Source organism: Ambystoma mexicanum, chromosome 2p, assembly GCF_040938575.1.
Source record: "Ambystoma mexicanum isolate Mex_15411 chromosome 2p, UKY_AmexF1_1, whole genome shotgun sequence".
Lineage (NCBI taxonomy): Eukaryota > Metazoa > Chordata > Amphibia > Caudata > Ambystomatidae > Ambystoma > Ambystoma mexicanum.
Window position 1 is genome coordinate 415303082 of NC_090923.1, and position 21667 is coordinate 415324748.

The 21667-nt window shown below is 43.0% G+C and overlaps 1 protein-coding gene across 1 annotated transcript in view; it reads left to right on the top strand.

Annotated features, from left to right (window-relative positions):
• Window positions 1-21667, top strand: part of ACOX2 (acyl-CoA oxidase 2) — a 1177957-nt gene that overhangs the window by 286572 nt on the left and 869718 nt on the right. Inside the window, exon 4 of the mRNA XM_069643758.1 lies at window positions 2933-3040. Coding sequence (XP_069499859.1) covers window positions 2933-3040 — 108 coding nt within the window. The remainder of the gene's footprint in view (window positions 1-2932; window positions 3041-21667) is intronic.

The following is a 21667-nucleotide window of genomic DNA, read 5'->3' on the forward strand; positions in this document are numbered from 1 at the left end:
TGCATCGCCTTTTCACTTCAGTGGGCCAGTATGCCCTTTTCTAATGACCTTGTTATAAACGCACAAAAATCGCACATCAAACAGATAAGAAAGCCATATGGGTTCACTTGACAAGTAGAAACCGCCAAAGTGATCCCCGTTTAGAAGGCAATTTATCTAGACTTCGAGTTTTTTTCCTCTTCAAACCAGTGTTTGATTTTGGGAATACCAGAAGGTAAAGCAGATCAATTTTCGTTCTAGATGCTGAGGATCTTGAGTAAACATTGTCGGTTTTCTATTAAACCGCTGATAGATTTCTACAAGGTTAAAGTGGTACCCTCAATCTTTTACGGCATGTACATTGAATCACAAGCCTATGCTTTAAATTGGAATCTAATTGAGGGAAGAATATGGAAGAGAGTTTTCAATTCCTCAGTAAGTCTTCCAATGGCTGCAGATTTCAGCTGGGTGTAGTCTCTTTGAATGCTTGGGTTGATTGGAGAATGTTGACCCTGTATAGTTAAGTGTCTGTCCCTGTACCCCACTCACTGTTCACTGTTTTAAAAGATCAAATGGAGGTGGGGAAAGGTATGGCACTTATAAAGCTCAAATCTGCAGCAGAAGAAATCCTATCTGAATGCAGTAAAACATTAGATGATTTAAACTTGAATGCTGGGTCTGTAAAAAAAAAAATCCTTGTTTAAAATGGAATGGATTGAAACGATAGGAAAACATGCAGAATTGTATTGTTCACTCTCAAAAATGGATAAACCGCTCGGTACTCTGGCAAGGTACTTGGAGAGATTCAATAACGCTTTCTAGAGAAATAATTTCATAAAATTTCTGTTGAATTTGCTGAACACCATTCTGCACAAAGGGAAAAGAGGACGCGATATGCGATTTATGCCTGGGGTTGTATGAGGTATAAACTCTTAAACATATCATGATAATTTGTCCTGCTCGCCAGGATAAACGCGTGCAAAGTTTGAGACAGTTTGTAGACAATGTGGAGTGGTAGAATTCCGAGGCATCCCGGGAAAGATTCAACCTTGGCCATGCATAATCTGCAAATAGTTGGAACGCAAGCTGTGAAATTCTGAAACCACCTGAGCTAGATGTCCCCTGTTTCAACATGTTTGAGCTACACATCATGGTATAGAATTGAAGTTCTGCAATTGTGCATAGCAGTGGTAGTGTCATGAGGAACTAATGTGACTGTCTAGTGGGCATGAGGGAAGTTCCATTTTCGATTTTTTCACCTTGGCCACCCTCTAATGAAGCTATGGCACAGGTTCAGGCCTAAAAGCTCAGCGCAATATCATTGCTTAAACAGAATGATGGCATGCAATATGGGTTGGATATCCTGGTCAAGGCCGACACTCCCCTTTATCCTTATGAGGTTGAACAATAGAGTACCATGCATGGTTAATAAAACTAACATCAATTATGTTGGTGCTTTGAAGCTAGAGGAGTCTGACCTGAAGCACTATATAAATTACCATACTATTAAGGGGTGCATGGGTCTCATTGTCTCGTCTCTTGAATCCTTGCAGATGTGCATGTGCACACACACACTTTCTGCCTCTCTAACACTATCACTCACAATGCGTACTCTCCCACACATGTCCTCATTTGCTCTCTCCGTCAAACACGCGCACTCATACACACACGTGCAGATCTGGCTAAGACTTTGGCATAGTGTTTGCACTCTCCTGTGGTCTATGTGAAAGTATGCAGGAGAGGTGGAGGAAGCTAATTCACCTAGTTGCCACCCTTGCTGAGAGAAAGGTGTCGTTAATGTCACTCCATAATGCTGGCTTCCCTGCTCTGAATGCTGCACCAGCATGATCTCCTCGTTTTCCAAACCCAATTATGGGTACTTGTGTGGGGAATTTGTTGCACAAAGAGTGACTGACCTCAAATTGTCAATGGTAGTGGATTTAAAAGGTAACACGAGTTTTGGCCGCAGCAGATTTAATCGCAATAGATTTCGTTGATTTTTTTTTTCATTGATGCAGATATATGTGTGGGGTGGGTTTAGGCTAATTACTGTAGGGATTTTAAGGGGAGGGGGCTGCAAGGGTATCCCCCGCATATATTTGCGGCAAAATCAAGCAGTAAAAAAAATTAAATCTACTTCGATAAATTATTTTCGGCCAGATCACATGGAACAAATTTTAAAGCCTGACTTCATGATGAATGCCGCCTATTGTTAGTATATTACTATACACTAAATCGTCTGACTGATATCACAATAGCTCCACCTCTGAACCTTTTACCCAGTTGAGTTGTAAGCAGCTAATGGAGGTACTACTTCAACGCTGCCTTTCAGTTTTGTCCAAGACGCATCCATCATTGGAATTGAGTTATCACATAATAACACTTTAATCAGAAGGATGCAGCTAGATTATGTTGGTATCTGTATCGAAGAAAGCTACATCTTCTCATAAAACCATAGGTCCTTGGAGACTATTCCGTCACCTAAGCACATGCCAAGTTGTGTTATTCTGCATTGTGAGTTTGGACCTTCTTAAGTACTGTCCCCAGAACCAAAAAATCCATTATGATAAACATCCAGTGTGCTCGGATCCCCAGCTGTTTAGGTTTTGTGTAAAACCAATTACAACCTTTTGGCACTGCCTTTTCCTTATTTTATTTTTAAGTCTGTCCCGTTATCGTACCTCCCCCCTGCCTCCCCTCCCATGTACCTGAAGGTTAGCCGAATGATTTCCCCCTTCCACTCCACTCACCCATGCAATAGATGAAAGGTTGGCTGAGGTTTACATTTTTTTGATTACTATGAATTAAAAATTGCTAAGAGTCGAAAATGGTAGCATTTATCTGATTGTTTTTTAGTTCAAATTTTTGCATTGTTTTTACTTTCTCTAACATTTCCTTTTTAAATGAATGAGAATGCACCCAGCATACTAAAACACTTCTTATCATTTTTTAGGCACCTACCTTAGAGGATTGGAAACAACAGCAACTTTCAACGTTGAAAGTCAGGAGTTCATACTAAATACACCTAAAACATCAGCAACTAAGTGGTGGCCCGGAGACAGTAAGTTGCTACCTGCAATTGTTAGTGACCATAGGTTTGCATCTAGATGTGAAGAGGTACATAATTCCTTGAGTCTGGAAGGAATTTCAATAGGATGGGTATTTAAATCAAGTTCAGGGGCAGAATAGCTTGAAGACATCATCATGCAAGAATATGTAGTCATTGCTATTTATACTCCCAACCATCCTTAATTATTTCACTTGACTCTACACAGATGTCGGGCGATAAGTCACAAATGGGCTTTATTACTGTGAACCGCTGCTGTCCCACATGAACCTCTATGCCATAGAGGGGATGGAAATTCATTTTTGCAAAAACTAGACATTGGCGATTTCTGAAATACTGTGTGTGGTTCTTCTGGAAAACTGCATAGCTGGCTTAATGATAGAGCTAATAGTCATAATGCAGGACGACCCTGCAAAACAATGCGCATGTTGAAGGTAATTTTGGTATGCAGTATTACTGTAGGGAATACTTGCAAATTTGTACTGAAGGTCTTACTTGTTAACTTTGTTTTATTTGTTTGCTAGAGCGCAAACATGTCACCTTCACAAGTAAAACAACATCACTCACACAGGAGCAGTGCAATCTTAAGAGTAGCCCTGTTAATAACAAGCATTTACCATGCCAAAGTTTCTGGCTCTTCTTTTTTACAGTTATTAACATTTACTCAAGGATGTCTAGAGGGTGTTTGGATTACTTTGATAGTGTGGATGTAGGGTGGATTAATGGGTGTTTTAATGAATATGATTATTTAAATGGCTGCTGGTTGTCATTGTGTAAATGGATGTGTGGGTGTATTGCACTGCATAGAAGAGCACCACACGAATTTTGTGGGCTTGAACATGCCACACCGGGTTAAGAGGTGGGATTTGGTGGCGAGGGATTTGGACAAGCCACAGAGATGTTTTATGAGTGCAGGACAAATTAAACAGGGCCGCGTCATAGAGCCTTGGCTTACAAAAGATGGTTAAGTTGCAGCGATCGGCCGGTTAGGAGGCCATTTTAGGTAGAGAACTTAGTTGTATGTAGTTTGACATTACAGAAAAACAGTCTTGAGCAATAAAAACACACTTAAAGTGTAATGCAGGACTAAAATGGAAAATACAAGTATGTACGAAGCAGCAGGAAAATAAACCCATGTTTTTTAAAGATGGCCACTACTGGAACTAAGCTTTCACCACAATGTATTCATCATGCTTAACAGAACAGCTGGAATCCCTCTAAATAAATACCTGCAATAACCTAGCAGAGCGAAAGCTATCTCTATTCAGGCCTAAAAGTGTAGAAAACACAAGGTAGTACCATACCAATAAGGCTTACTTTCACTGAAACAAAAATCCTTAGTGCACAGCTATTTGTCTGGGCTGATTTGTGGATGAAAGGTTTAATTTTATTTCAGAAGTAGAATTGTGCTAAATTCACACAGCGCACTTCCTTTAGGTTGTGGCACATATAGTAGTGCGTTAGAATCACAATGTTTTCAAATCAATGCCATGTAAAGGCTAGAGAAGGAAAAGGGTCTTGCGAAGTCGAAGTTGGCATGGCATATTAGCATGTATTAGCTTCATCGCAGATTATTATTTTGTCACCTCTCGCTCATCATGCTTTCTTGTGTCAGCATTTCTTAGTGCAGGCACGAGTAGACCAAAGAAAACTGCGTATTCCTGTTATTCGTGAGTTCATTCTAGTCCATCTTTCTGCTTTTTTTCCTTCGTCCCTTTTCCTGCTTTTTTTCCTTCATCCCTCTTCCTTGTCTTTTTGTTCTCTTCCTTCCTCTTCCAGGCATCCGAGTCTGCCGCCCCTTTCCTCGTCCGCTCTCCACAATGTATTGAAGGAGTCTGGACAGCGCATCTCTGTGCTACGGTCCAGACCCTCCTGAAATGCTCGGGTTACCTTGGTGAATGAGGTGACCTAAACGTTTCTGAAAATAGCACAAATTAAACTAGTGCAACCTGTGCGCTCTCCGTTTGCGTTATTTTGTGGAGAATCCGGCCCATAGACTCCTAAGCCTACCTGCTTCTGCCCTTTGCTCATGATGACCTGATGATGGGATGCCGTAAAGGAATATATTATATATGTCAATTCTTGCATATATTGACCCAGCACCTATTAAATTATCTTCTTACAGGGACATGTAAATGGGAATAGGAAGCATTAATGTGTTTTTTTACAGTTTCAACAATGGCATATATTGGCACAGCCAGCACTAAAATGTGATCTTACAGTGACGATGCTTGCATATTATGTAGGCCACGCATCATTCAAATGTGCTGGAAATGCTCCCTTGTAATGTTAATTACCTGCCTTCTGTTTATTATTTCCATGTTTTACCTTTACAGAACCCATAGCAAATTGTATGTCTTTTTACTCAGTTTCACAAAATGTGCTGTGAACTGCACGATGTTAACACATTATTTTAAAAAGCTTGCCAGGCTGGGGGGAAAAGGAGAAGCCCACTATGCCCCCATTGGTTGGCTGAGACTCCGATGAGATGCTTGGTCGGCCGCTCATGGAAGGTCGGGATCCCCCCCTCAGCCTCGGAGGCCTACCAGGGAGAAATCCAGAGCCAGTTCTACACCGGAGCAAGATGGTTGCATTTGAGAAGGCCCCAGTTCCCCCGCCCCCTTTTGCCTGCTTGTGTTTGTGTAGTGCCACATTGTCTCACAGCATGCCACCTAAACAAGATGCTCTCCAGATTCTGTCTCTTTCCTAGAACCAAAGGGCCAAACCTGTGTAACAAGAACCATCAGAGCGAGAACCGCTCTCCAGTGCCACATGGTGTCCATGTTACGATACCTAGAGATCTAGACCCGACTGAGTCAGAGCAACCCTCCAGCGTCCTACTTTGTTCGTATCCTGCTGCCTGAATGCAGAATGCCAGCAAAAAGAGAGAGGCGGCAGAAATGGAATTGCAGCACCCATGCAAGTCAGATTATGCAAGCAAATGCTCACTGGCACCGGCAAGCTCCCTAGATCACCAGGGACTAAACCAAGGGGTGCAGACGCCTGCACAGACTGTACTTACTTATGGGGAGCCCAGACTAAGGCCCACTAACATGAACATTTGACTAAGCAGGCCGCCATCACTATTCTGTGCCCGGCCCATGCAGAGAAAAGGGGCAGGACTTTTCCCATTCAAAATCTTTGTTGCTGTGTCCACCTGCCAGTGGGGAAGAGTCATGGCTAGTGATCCAGTGGCAGAAGGTCGGGTAGCATGAAAAGGGACACGGGAAGCAGGAAGTTGTTTGATGTTCGGGTGAGGTCAGAAGAGGAGGAGGTGGCAGAACAATAGATGAGCAGGAGAATGGAAGGAGAAGTGGAGTGTGGAGGTGATTTCTAGAGCAGGTGATGTATTGGTTAGTTGAGTGCAAGTAGGACTGTTGTGAGTGTGCATGAAGAGGATCACAAATGTGGCTAAGAGAGAAAATGAAGGGTTTGTGCAAGTGAAAAAGGGGTGTCTGGGTAGGTGTTGGGGTGAAACAGAAGTTGTAGTGTGGAGAAGAGGGAGTGAATAGTAGTTTCACGGAGAGGAGGAACATCAAAGGGTGTGGGCAAGGACTATAGGGGTTGAGAGACTTCAAAGGGACAGAGTAGAAGGAGAATGAGAGTGTAAAGAAAAGAAGTGGGTAGAGTTGACAGAGAAGAATAGTGAGAGGAAATCTCCAGGCATTGAACGCAAAAGGGGCACATGGGCTTGATAGAACAAGACACTGAGTCAGGCCTGGTGTTGTAAGGCATAATACCATGCCCTTTAGAATACTAACCATGGGCAGAGTAGCGACAGTTACTGAAGTACATTTGGGAGCATAGTAAGAAAAGGCATTCTGCCTTCAGGTCCACACTTAGAGTACAAGTGAAATTTTAGACAGTGTGGGTAAATAATCAGTGTCTACTAACCTGGGGCTAGAGACGCCTGGCTTAGGGAGGAGGTGCTTTCCAAGACTGCGCTCTTCTTTTTCCCTGGTGTCTTTTCCTAGTCCCAGCCTGGTCTTTGTCTAAGGTAACTTTGATTGTAAAACAGACTGTCATTCTCTTTATCATCTCCCCATAACACTTCTTGCATCATTTCACACTCCTGTATCTCTCTTTCTCGAGTTTGTGAGTTGGCTGCTGAAAGCATGCACTGTATTTTGATGTATGAGAATTTCGCTCTCTGAAGCTTGCATATGGATCTCCTTGAGGTATTTCTTTGCTTCAAACTGGGAGCCTCCCTTGGTTGGAGGGTTTGAGGAATGCATGAAATGTAAGCTCTTTTATAAAGCCTGAAACCTGCAGACAAATACAGAATAGAGAAGGTGCTTCAGTTGTACCTGATGTAGATGGTAAGGCATGACCGCTGCTCAAATGTTTCTCAGCCCGAAATGACCTTCACACTATTGGATCATTCTTAAATCAGTTATAACTAGCACATTAACATTAATGTTGTTTACCTCTTTTTCGTGGGCCTGATTCGTAAACTGGCACCGGGTGTTAGTGCATCACAGTATTTTCATTTCGAGGAAAACCATAGATAACAACAAGCAATACATTTCCTGCTACACATTGTCTCATATGTTACGTATATCTTGTGAGGAACCTGAGGCTAGAAAGGCCATCGCTTTTGGATCCCGTCGCTGTGGGTGGATATGCGAGGGAGGATCACCTGGGTGGAGGAGAACCTGGGGAGTGTGGAGAGGACGTCCTCGGGTGAGACATGGTATCCCCCATTCCCATTCCAAACTGAACCTTCTATCCCTCAAGCCTTTGTAGGCTACTGTTAGCCCTTTCCCTCTTCTTACCTCCGAAATGTCCCCCAAAATGATCACCTCGACACTGGCGAGAGGAAGAGACCAACTATGAGGACACATCCTCACTTAGGTGAGAAGTGTAGCGTTGGAATAGCTAGGCATGTCCAGCTAATGGGTTTCCTCAAGGTCGGGCAATTAAACTAAATGGCCCACACCTGTGGGCCTTTAACAATCCCACTAGGTAAAAGAAGCCTGGCTGCACAGCAGAAAATGAAGCACGGGAAGGAACCCAGAAGCAGGTTGCTGATAAGAGTGGAAGAGAAGCTGGCTGGAGATGCTGAGGAGCGGGAGCCGAAAGCAGTGTTCGGCAGTAGAGAGGGATGCCGTGGCAGAGGTCTGGCACAACATGGCCTTGAAGGCCTGCCAACCCTCCTCGTTGGGTGTACGCAGCAGGAGCTGTGGGCGCTGGGACACTCCAGCGGCTGCAGAACACCAAGAGAGCGAGCAGTGCTCTCTCTGGACTCTGCGGAAAAAGAGCAGATACACGAGAAGCCACACAGTGGTGCCAGGAGCAAACAGGAAGCCAAAAGGAGCCGCTGTACGGAGCTGGTGAGTGATACAAGGGAAACACTCATACCAGGGCACTCCGGGAGCTTGGCATACGCACTCTTAGTTACCGAATGAATGGGATATTGTTATAGGCACTTTTGGAATGCAGAAACAAGTGCTTTTGGAAAAGCGAACAAACTGAAAGTGATCGGCCATTTTAAATGCTGCATTAAGCAGAAACAAGTTATGAAAATGTATGAGTGGAATGGAAACAAGGTGGTGCAAGTGAGAGATACCACAGAGTGAATTGTTGGAAACAGAAATGTTGGCAAAGCCAAGGAAAACCCAAGAAGGGTATGAAAGGAGAAGCCAACTGTTGAGCACAATTCAAATAGTTCAGGAATTGCAGGATAAGGGAAAGCCTGCATTGGCAAGAGCAAGCAGAATACACAAGGTGTAACAAAGTGCATGGTGGCAAACCAGGCCATGGCAAAGTGTTGGAAGAGTAACATTGATGAAAGAAGCAAATGTAACTGTTCAAGTAAGCCAATGGACAATTATTAATGTAAAGCAGATAAGAAGGGGTATCGGTTGTGTGACCTGTACACTGACAACTGGTCCTAGACCGAGGGCTCTTTCGAATTAAGCCAAGGAATTCCTACAGAAGGTTGTGTTTAAGGGCTGACTATATGATTTTGAATTTAAGGAACAGACTTGTTTTGTGAACCAGTGAAGAGTACTGATGACAAGAGAGTTGGGAAGTTTCCCAAGAAATTGTTTATTTTTTACAAAGCTGAAAGATTTGAACTCTTGGGGAAGGTAACCCCAGACCTTTGTGAACTGCTTTGAACTTGGGCAAGGGGTAGCTGATCATTAGCCAAGAGTCGGAAGAGGCTCTACACTTTCTTTTGGAACTTTTGAACACTATTCATTTTGAAGCTGCCATCCCTACTCATTGTATACAGTTAGTTGTGAGGGTAAGTGCAGATTTTGGACACAGACTTGATTTGGACATCGTGACGCAGACTATCCTTAGTTTTCTTTAGGTAGGGAAATCCCACCGTAGCATAGGGCAAGTTAGGCATTACTCCACCCTGACCTTTAAGTTGATTACACCTTTTTGAGTATAAATGTGAATTTGTTGTCTGTGTCTTGCTTCATGATAACTTCACAGTCTGTATTTTGTTTCAGACTGGTATGGTCTTAATGTTTGTCCTATACTAAACTGTGATTGTTATTACTCTGTTCTATTTGAAATTGTTTACAGCCCTAGGTAATTGGGGTTTGAAGGTATCTTTTATCATTATTAATGGTGCCATACAGGATGGTGCAGAGATCAGAGGCATTTGTATACGCATCCATAACAGGCTGCCTGAGCTCTAGACTTTATGCCTCAGCTACCAATCCAAAATGTTGAAAGTATTAAATCAGCCAGGAGAGGCTAACAGATCACATGATAGTCAAGGGATGACTGGCCCTTAGCTTACATGTTCTTTGAGCTGGGCCTATTCCTTTTGGCTGACACAAAAGTCATGCCTATAATGTTAATTGCAATTGTTAGGCAGAATCCTGTGCAGTTCCCTTGGGGAACACTGCAAAAAGATTAAGACTACAGGAGTAAGCAGTACTCTCTCAAGAAGAGTTAGGCAGTATACAGAGGATACACAATAGGGCCAAAAATACAGTAGAGCAAGCAAACACTGACCAGAGCTTGTTATCAAAAGTATATAATTATTTATTTTACACACACTTTAGAAAATACATTAGCACTATAAATCAAAAGCAAGTTCCAACACAATCGGAAAAGTATTCACACCTCCCTTAGCAATTACTAGACAAGTCTAAGTCAAAACACCACTTTTTGTCAAAACAGAGGTGAGCGCTTAACTTAGATGGCACTCCAATAATTAGGTTAACGGGAGAGAAAAAGGCAGGTCATAGAAATAAAACACTTCCCAACACTTTTAAGAGACAAAAACAAGTTACTGAAGGCAGATTATACTGTAGAGCCAAAGTTCATAGGCCCGGGCCACTTCGAATGGTGCAAGGCGAAATGTGCCCAAGATCACACGGTTTAGAAATGCATTCAAGTCTTTATAGAAATGTTCAAAAGAGGTTGGGTTGGTTCAAAAGGTAACGTCAGAAGGTCTGGGGCCAACCCAGTTGGAAAGCCAAGGATTTAAGGGTCACCTTTAGCTATCCGAAAAAAGGGAGGCCAGGTGGAACACAGTACCTTTAAAGTTGAGGAAGCTCCAGCGGTGGCAGTTGTTCCTGGCAGCGGGTGCAGTTCGTGGTTTCGACCAGGGGAAGAGAGGATCTCGTTGAGGAGGAAACTTGGAGTCGTTGCACTGCCCAGGGAAGAAAACAGCCGCAGAGTTTGTCGGTTAAAAGGTGCGTTCCTGGTATTCGCAGTCACAGTGGTGAAACTTGGCTATCCGGCTGCTGGGGTGCTTGGCACGGGTGATTCGACCAAGAGACGTCCTGGAAGGCGAAATGGCGAACTGGTTGATCCCACCAGCTCAAAGGAAGAAGTCTCTTTCAGCAGAAGATCTTCTCTTGTCGTCGGGAAAGTGGTGAGGTTGTTGCAGCAGAGCAGATCATCATAACAGAGTGCCACTTGGGTTGCTAAGGCAACGCAGTCCAGGGTGCCAATTCCCCCACCTACACATCCTGTGGAACCCAGACAGAATGGCACCAGTTGGAGGGCTTCTGTGGAGAAGCCCGCCAAAAAGTGGAACAAAGGGCCTGACCTTGGTTGGAGTTACAGAGACGGACACGAACGCCATTTTAGAAAAGAGTTCTGGCAAAAAGACCCAACCAGTGATTTAATATTAAATAAATAAGCCGGCGGTATCTTTAACATTGCACCAAAAAGTGGTGCGTTTAAAATCAATGGGAAAATCCCATAGGAAATATTCCGGTGAAATATTTTGCGTGGTAACCACTGCCACCAGCCAGAAACTCGACAAGGGGGGACTGGACAGTGCCCCCTTGGAAACAGACCCAGGGGCAATCGAATTAACCCTTTCCAGTACTTCCACAATATGATGGTTTGTACTGGTTCTGTTCACAATTTTGGACTAGTAAAGTCAATGGTGACTTTACATGCCCTGGGAGACAGTCAGTCCCAGGGTATGGAGTCTATGTTTGGGGGCCGCTATGACACCCCTGTGTTACTGCACTGAGGGTGCTGTGTAACACATACACAAAAAACAGATGGTACCCTATGGTTTAAAAGACCCCATAGCCCATAAGCACACCCAAAGTCACAGACATACCTCAAATCATGTCTAAGAGTGGGAGGAAAAGAGTCTCACTCTTAGCAGGAGAAAAAAAACAAACCCCAAAAATCCAGCAAAGCTGCTGGCGGACTCACTAGGTTTGGGAAATTAGCCTTATAAGAGAATTCTCCCCAACAGCAATGAACTGGAAAAGCCCAAACTCTTGGCTTTGGCAATCGTTGTTTTAAACTAGGCGCTGGACTTTTCCCATAGATTGGGGTCAGGGTGCACAAGGGGATGATCTCATTTGCAGAGAGTTCAAATATCAAAACCTTCACCGTCCATTCCTGCACACTTGAGCATGGGTAGGAGACAGACAAAACATACATCTCATGAGCATGCTGTATGTGTGCTCTGGAGGCATACATTGGTATAATTTGGGAACCTAAGCTTGCACTTGTGTAGGCTTCATTGAGGCTACCTTTGCAACAAGAAATATGAAATCTTCTGGTAAGTTTGTAAATGAGCTTAGTTTATTGAAAAAAGCAAAATGCAATGCGAAAGGGGTGGTGAAAGATAAATATTGGAGTAAATTGGCCACAAATATGTATATAGAAGCCCTGAAAAATGTAATGCGTAAGGGTACCTGACCTTAGTATGGGTGATCAAAACTTAGCAGCGTGCATGCAGCAAAGTGCATGCCAAACGACAACAAAATATTGGCGCCTACACATCTACACATGCCTTTTAGATATCCTAGAACACAAGCTGGGAAATAAGTCCCTTTACGCCATCCACTTAACCATGCAATTGATAAAGTTGGGATACTAAGCTATGTTAGGTTATATTTTCTTACACAGCGCTAATTAGGCATGGGTGTCGGAGCCTAGCACTAGAATTAACAAATAAAACTGGAAAACTAAGTGAAAAACAATGCTGTCTCTGTAACATTACTATATAAACAATGACAACAAAAGAAATGTCTTAGATAACTTTTTTAAAATCAATTAGTTCCTATATTGTTCTCAGATGTTCAGGAAGGCTACTGCACAATTTGAGATTTAGGAATGAGATACTCTTTTGTCCTGCAGAGGAGAAATTCAAGCTGGCTGTCACTACCAAGAGTATATTCTCAGAAAAAAAATGATTTTATGTTTGGTAGCGTATACATCTCTTGGATAAATAGTTGGGTAGTATACCAAATATACTTTGGAGAAACATAGTGGCTACCTTAATATTCCGAGCCTGGCTGAGAGCCAGTGCCGCTGATACTGTGTAGTTGTAACATGACTACCATATGGTGAATTAGTGACTGCTCTTGTGAAGGATTTGCATTTTTTGGATCATGGTTTTAGTGCCCCCTCACCCCCCCATCTACAGGGAATTGTCATAATAAAGTCTGGCCTCAACAATGGCTTTAGCTACAATAACACATCCAAGGGTGTACTGTACACCCTAATAATTGTTTCTTCACTTGACGAAAGCATAGTTCCACTAAAAAAAGCAAGCCTCCGGATCAGTGTTGAGCCTGTCTAGCGTAAAACACGCTACATCTAGCCATCAGGAAGAGCAAGGTGTGCAAGCCCTTGAGAAAGTACAGTGGTGTGCCGGTTAGCTAATAAGTACCTGATGACCTCTGTCATGTGCATCTAGGTTTGAGGGTTAGAGGGTTTATCCTTATCCCCAAAGATGCTTAATCTATCAACTAAAGTGTGAAAACAAAGGGGGGGGGAAGCAAAGCAACTATTCCCAAAGGCCTAAAATAAATGTTATTAAAAGTGGTAACCCTTTTTGAGATCCATTTAAAAAAACACTGAATTAAAACCATTCTTGAATAACAGGACATCAAGTCAATACCAATGTTCCTGTTCTTGTATTTGTCTACGGTTTCTGTTTACTGCTCATTCATAGCATTACTGAGGGCAATTACACAGACTAGTCACTTAACATTATTTTGCTATTTATTTATTGTGTGACATAGTTTAGAGAAATACACTTTTCATACAAATACCACACTTATTGTTATTTTGCAACTTACATTTGATTTGGCCGGGAGGATAGCTCAGGGGCAACGCGCTCACCTTGGAAGCAATCCCCGGGTCCATGCTTCTAAACCTCTGGGTATTAAGCGCGTTATAAATAACCAATTACAATTTGAGTGTTTTAAATGCCCAGGCCTGATGGGAACATCGCCAGGTACAGGCAGTGCCACCAGGTGATCTTTGCTCCCAATCTGTGCCCTGCTTTTGAATTCCCTCTCAGGCTTGATGGTCCTGTCTTGGGAAATGGTTCTGCATTTGGCTCCCTCTGGAAAAGACCTTCTTAAGGAAGATTTACATCCAGATGAAAAACCCAATGAGCACTTTTCCCATCAAACAATTAATCTGCGGGTTTCTCCAAGAACCCTCCTAAATTCCATTTTGTTTGACCTTAAATACTTGAAAAACTCCACCCTGCATCATTTGAAGTGGCATTTTCTGATTGGACAGGCCATGCAATAGGTTTTCTTCAAAATGTATTGAAATAGGTAAATGTATTAATAATTCAAACATATTAATATAGCATGTTTATATGCAGATTATGTGGAGTACTTTGATGAATTCAGTTATATCTCTTTTTTGTATCCAGCAAAGGGCTCAAATGTGATGATGATTTCATTTTGGTGCTCTTCAAATGAATCCATTGACTTAGTCTTTCAAATGCTGTGCATTGCATGTTTCTGGGAGTTCAACATTAACAGGAACATGTGCTGAACATATGTTTGTGGATCCCAGATCATGAAGCAGACACACAATAGATGATGGTTTATTGCTGTGTCTATGTCATAGATGTCAGGGTTGAAGCATTATTTTAATAAAGGTGCAGGCCTATGGCTTTTTGACCCGGTGTCCATCATAAACTGTGAAGTTCCATGGAAATGGGCTTTTGAAATGTATGGGTTTTAATTTCTTTCATTTTTAAGATTGCAACGTATGCTCTGCATACCCACAGCTGTCTCTATTCAGCTCAACTGATGTATTATTTACTGATTAATGGTATGTCTGTTTTACCACAAAACTGACCTCTAAAGATCTCTAAACACTCTGCCTTGAGAACTGAGCTGTGTTGAACACAAATCAGGTTTTTAAACATTCCAGCTGCATTGACTGTTTAAAGTGACCTGCTTGTAACAAAAAAAAATAAAAAAATAAAAACTTAACAAAACACTACTATTCTAATGTACTTTTCGCTTAATAGGAACTTAGTAATGTATCATTAAATGTAACTCAATGTGCATAATGTTAGGGAGAATTCTCTGTTAAGGCTAATTTTCCAAACCTAGTGAGTCCCCCAGCAGCTTTGCTGGATTTTTGGGGTTTATTTTTTTCTCCTGCTAAGAGTGAGACTCTTTTACTCCCACTCTTAGACATGATTTGAGGTGTTCTTTTGACTTTGAATGTGTTTTATGGGCTATGGGGTCTTTTACTCCATAGGGTTTCATATGTTTTTGGTAGGTGTGTTACACATCACCCTCCGTGCAGTAACACAGGGGTGTCATAGTGACCCCCAAACATAGACTCCATACCCTGGGACTGACTACTGTTTAGGCACCCTAGACTGAGTTGCCTCAGCAACTCAAGTCACACTCTTGTGTGATTGGCCCAGTGGTGAGCCGCCCGGCTCACCACTTAGCATGTTTGAGTGACAGTTAGGACTGATGAATGGGGGTTTTCTGCATAAAAGCAGGGCTTTGGGGACTGGAACTTCAGAAGTCGCCACAGGACCAAAGAATCTGAAGAGGGAGAAGCTGAGCCGACCTGCAACGACGACTGCACCGATGGAGCCCTGCTGAACCGCCTCACCACTTCCCGACGAGAGAGAAGATCTTCATCCCGGAGAGTCTTCTTCCTTTGAACTGGTGGTGATAACCAGTTCGCCTTCTTTTTCGCCTTCCTGGATCGTCTTGTGGTCGAATCGCCCGTGCCAAGCACCCCGACGCCCGGATAGCCACGCTTCACCACTGACGCAAATAAAAGGGTAGTATCTTTTAACCGAGAAACTCTGCGGCTGGTTTCTTCCCTGGCAGTGCAACGACCTCCAGCTTTCCTCCACGTCGAGATCTCCTCTTCCCCTGGACGAAGCACCGACTTGCACCCACTGCCAGGAACAACTGCCCCCGCTGGAGCTTTCTCACCATTTCAGGTACTGTGTTCCGCCTGGTCTCCCTTGCAACAGACTGTTCAAGGTGTCCCGTAAATCCTTGACTCTCTATCCTGGGGTGACCTGGGACCTGTTAACTAACTTTTTCTGAACTGATCCAACTCCTTTTTGAACTTTCTGCAAAGACTCCTGAAAGTATAATTCAGCTGTGTGATCATTCCGCCTTGCTCCCTCCAAGAGTGGGCCTGGCCTAGGAACTTTCTTGCTCTACAGTAGACTCTGCCTTTCTTGCCTTGCTGTGGTTCTTTTAAAAGTGTTGGTATTGCGTGCTTTCCTAATTCTGCCTTTTCCCTCCCTTTTTAACTAACTTATTGGAGTGCCATCTTCGGTTAAGCGCTCACCTTTGTTGCAAATAAGTGGTGTTTTAACTAAGACTTGTTTAATAAGTAATCAGGGATGTAAATATATTGATAGTGACTGTCTTTTGAACGTGCTTGCCATATTAGTGTTAGTGTATTTTTACAAGTGTGTTTTTAAATAAATAATTATATACTTTTATACCAAAGCTCTGGTCAGTGTTTGCTTGTGCTACTGTATTTTGGTACCTAATGTGTATACTCTATATACTGCCTAACTCTTCTTGAGAGAAGTCTGACTGCTCAGCCACAGCTACCAGGTAAATCTGGGTGGTACAGACTGCTACCAATTGGGTTTACTGCCAGCACCTGTAGTCTTAAGCCTTTTGCAGTGGTCCCTAAGGGAACTGCACAGGTTTCTGCCTAACACATAATACATAGTATGGACTTTGACTTGTCATTTTCTTGCTGAATATTAGAATAAACTTTATGGGTTATATGTGCAGCATGGCTGTACAACTAAACACTATTTGCATTGGACGTTCACTGGGAAAAATGTTGTTTTGTGTCATTAACATTACAGGGATGAAAAGCCATGCAAAAAGCACCTAGTTTAGTGGAATATTGTATATTTGTAGTAAATAGAAATTGACTTGACCCAATGTTATAGAGGCAGGTTCCCAAAACTTGTCTCAATTGCAAATTCTCATATTTGAGTTTTTGCTCTCATCTGAAGCAAAAACTGTGGACGGATGTGCACCAAACCTACGTAAGAAGCTTGCACCTGACCTGACTAGCAATCCTTTGATCATATGAATATAAGTTCAAGGTTCCATTTTTCTAATTAAACTATAAGTGAGGAGAATCCTGATACAGATATCTTGGTTTAAGTCCTGGTTTTGAGTCAAGATATGCCAATTCGGGCAATTTTAGTAAGATGCAACCATATCGACTCACTAAAAAACAGCTATTCTGATTGATTTACGGTCCAGGAAATGTTTCTAAACAGCCATCACTGAGGCTTGCTGATTTGTGTGGGGTCCTGTGACACCACAATGAAAAAACGTTTGATGGATATACTCTACACCTCTGGCCCCCCCCCCCCTCCCATACTCTTTGTTGAACGGGGACCACCAAAGGGATCAAACCCTGCTTGAACCTGTTAAACAATCTCAAGCATGCAGACCTGTCCACGCTGGCTCACCCTGTTCGAATTCCTGACTCTGGGCAAAGCAGCCTCTGAGCAAAACTACAGGCAATTGTCAGTGACTGCTCTGCATGGATTAGAAGTGCCTGGGCGTTAGATGAAGACGATGCCCTCGATCCTTGTGCACAATGGCCCCTTGGCTTGCCTGCATGCAATTGGGCACCGCAGGGTGGCTTCAGGGTTTCCTGGCATTGGTCAAAGTAAGTGCCCCTGACAGTGGTCCCTGGATATGCCCAGTGGCAATAGCACAATAATCAAGGTGAGAGAATAAACACACTTTGGTAGCTAGATACCTACACAATTAGGAGAAACCTTTAGATTTCAGTTTTTGAGGGTTAAAAGGATTCTTGGCCCCAAGATTTTTAATACACGTTCATTTGTGATAGTAAAAAATATAATCAGCGACACTTGTCAATTTACAATTTTGTACATAATACACATACAGTCCAGTCAAATTGACTGGATTTGTTGAACATAGAATATGTTTTTTTCTTTTTTTTGTATAATGACAGGACTTATTTTACAGATAACATGTAGGCACAGTACACAGTTACAGTGAGCCTAGCCAGGACCCCTTTTGTATAACAGTGGCAACAGCAGCCAGCTAGCTCAGGTCGGCCTTGGACATGCCCAATGGACACGTGGTGGTTTGTGTGTGCCTAATGATTGGCGACAGGGCATTCAACAAGCATAATGGCAACAAGGCATGGCCAGAGGACATGCATAGTGGCCACATGGATACCTGCGAGGAGCCATGTCCCATCACAGTTGCCACTGATCTTGGCCAGAGGCATCTGGGTAAATGCCCAGTGGTGCTTATGGAGAAGTCTGAATCATGGCCATATGCATGCCCTGGGCAAAGTGTCAAAGACCGTATCCAGTGAGTACCCAGATGGGGTGTCTAGGAGAGGCCTTAGACAAGGCCACAGGCAAAGTGAAACCAAGATAGAAGAAACCCACTTTTGATCCTAAGGACTCAGCCAGCACCATAATGTTCCTATCATCCCATTTCTTGTGAAAATCATAGACCTCTGGCGAATTGTAGACTAATGAAGATGCCCTGCTGTTCAGTCTTCTATCCATTGCATTTTACACTATAGATCACTGCTTCCTCTTGGATCGGCTCTCAGAAGTAATCCATGTGTCACTTAAATCCCTTAAATGGTTCAATTAGTTTAGCTTGAAACCAATTCCCAGGGGTTTACCTAAGTCCTTTTCCTGTTCCTGCCATCCCCTACAGCTGTGGAGTTCCACAGAAATACTTCCATTCCTGCAAAAACATACTTACTTCCCTTAGCAAATATTCTGAAAGCTGCTGGCATAGGAAACCACGTTTATGCTGATGACATTTCAAATCTATAGCACCATGGCATGAGACGGATCCTCCCAACTCAAACACGTCATCCACAATAGTGCAAATTCGGTTATGGATGAGCGTGAACAAGATCTCCCTAAATAAATCCAGAGCAGATTCCCTACAATTGGATCCTTAACTCTCTCCTCATTAAATTCTAAATGCGAGACCCAATCATATAGGACCACCGTATTCAATGCCTTGAACTCCAAAGGCTTGGAATAATTTTGTACACTTCATTGTCATATAATCCCTATTGATTGAACACTCTCCTCCAAATACTCTACTCTGAAATATCGTTCTAGTATAAAAAAAAAGCCCTCTCCCTCCAGTCTTCGATTAGTGATTCACGCTTTCATTGTCCCAAATATTGACTACTGCATCTCTATTCTTCACGGTCCCAGTGCATCTTCAATCAAATTCCATGTCCTTCAAAATTCATATTGATCTTAAACATCAAGTGTTAGGGACATGTCCAATTAATCTTGAGTCTCTTCGCAGACCTAGCATGAAAGAGTGTTGTAAATTGAAATCACTAATTCTCATCCCTAAAGCACTACATGGCAATTCTCCACTGTGTTTATCCAATCTCAAAGCTGCACACAGACCTACTAGATGTGTGCGGTCCTCGGGCAAAATCCTATTAGACTCCACCTTACAAATAATCACTGCTAGAGGTCGAAGATTCATTGTTCAAGCTTTCCCCTTAAGGAACTCCCACACTGCATACATATGAGAGATCTCTGACCTTCAACACTTTTAATGCAACCTGAAAACCTGTCTGCTTGCTCAATAGAAGACCTCCTGACTGAATTCAAAGACCTATTCAATGGGATAGGCAGCTTGCGCTCACTTAAAATCTGTCTGAACAACAACAAAACTGTCCAGCTGGTTGCACTCAAACACTGCTGCATACCTTTCTACCCATGCTCGAAAATGAAGGAAGAGCTTTGTAAATTGGAGTAGGCAGAATTCCTAGAGTTAGCTCAAGCTCCCATGCCCTGGTTATTACTAAGAAAACCTAAGAGACCAGACCAAGTGTGCATTTGTTCGGATATAAATTTGTCCAACAAAGCAGTCAAATGCGAGCGGCACCCCACGCCCACCTTCGACAACATACTCACAGATATCAAGGAACCGCAGCACTTCTCCAAGCTGGACCTAAGAGCAGGCTGCTCCAAATTCCCCTGCACAAAGATCCCCAATAAATCACCAAACCAGTAAACGACTGAACCAGTAAGGCTCCCACCCCTGGTTCCACAACCTCATCAGAAAGGACTCCTGCTCCAAGAAATGTAAACCACAACTCAGACAACCTGCCTCGCCACAAGAAAGACAAAGAAACTAGAACGGGAAACAGAATAAGGAGGACACTCTAGCCGCCATGGAAGGTACCGATCAGCAAGATTTCAAAACTCCTAAAAACCTGTTGAAGACAATACCAAATAGACTAAGGAGACAGACAAAGAAGAGAGCAAACACAGACTACATCTCTCGCTACCTCTCCACATACGGCTCCTTTGCAAGTGAAAACAGACAACTGGCAACAAACCCACAGGGAAGAAGCGAAACAAATACAGACCCCATAGGGATGCCGAAACCCAGCACCCCACAAAACAAACCACCCCAACCCAGAGAACACCATTGAGTATACACCCACAAGAATCGGAAAGACTTGAATCTGTTACATTCATCACTCCCTACATCACCAAAGACTGGAGCAAAGGACGGGCACCAACACAACTCACCCACCAGAACAACCAAAACCAAACAACGCTGCCATCAATCTAATCAGACTACTCAACCAAGAGATGGACCACCCCAGAAAAACGCCTCCAAAACAGGCACAACCAGGATGGAATCGCCAAGCAAAGGAAACCGGACCCACACCACACCAACTCTGACTGACAAAAGAAACTACAACCCAAAAGGGAAGTTACACAAACTACACTGCAGCTTGCTCAACGTTAGATCCATGGCAAAACACTTAACAGACATCCATGACTTCCTAAGCGAAGGAGGCACAGAGGTACTCTTTCGTGCGGAAACCTAGCTATCTGACAACTACAAATCCACTGCGCATGAAGGCATACCGGACAACTTCAAATTAATACACGCCAACAGAGAAAACTAAAGAGGAGGTGAAATCACAATGATACACATAGAGCAAATTTGAGCTGCACCATTCCCCTCAACCAACCTCGAAGACTTTGAATCCCTCCTCATCAAGATAAAACTCAACTACCAAGCCAACAGTGTTCCTCCTAATCTATAGACCACCGTCCTAACCCAAACCTTGCGACAACTTAGTCATACTGGGTGACTTCAACATCTGGTTTTAAAAAGAAAAGGAAACCTCGGAAAACTCTCTCTGCTTACTCCTGGAAACACTGCACTTCAAGCAAATAGTAAATGGATCCACCCACTACGCTGGACACACTGTGGACTCATTTTTCTGCAGAGAAGGACGATGCGCATCCGCGCCACCTACAACAATGCTATGGAACGACCACTACCATTCTACATCAAAACCCAACTCCAAGCCCGTTTACCGGCTGGGAAGGAAATACTACACATCACCAAGAAAAGAAATTGAAAGAGCCTAGACCTGGAGTCCGTAACGATTTGCTAGAAACGACCAAACCTAACACCACAGAGCCAATCTAAAAAAAAAACAGACCTAGCGGAAAACACACTCAGCATTTGGATTTTCGAGGACTTAGACTGCCTGGCACCAGCAAAACCTTTTCAAAGCCACACCAAAAAAACTTGCTGCAAAATGATTAACAGAAGAGTTGAAAGAACTAAAAAAACAACTGCAAAATTGAAAAAATATGGAGGGAACAGTACAACCGCCAGGACTAAATAAAATACCAAAGACAACTCAGACTATCCAAATCAATAGTACTCGAAGCAAATAAAAAATACTATGCTATAAGAATCGAATCGGCAAACACCCCACAGAAAGAACTCTTCAGAATCATCAGAGATAAAAAAAAAACCTTCATGAAAGAAAGTAGTCATCCCGACACAAGCATCACCAATTAAGATCAAAAATAGCAACAAGCCA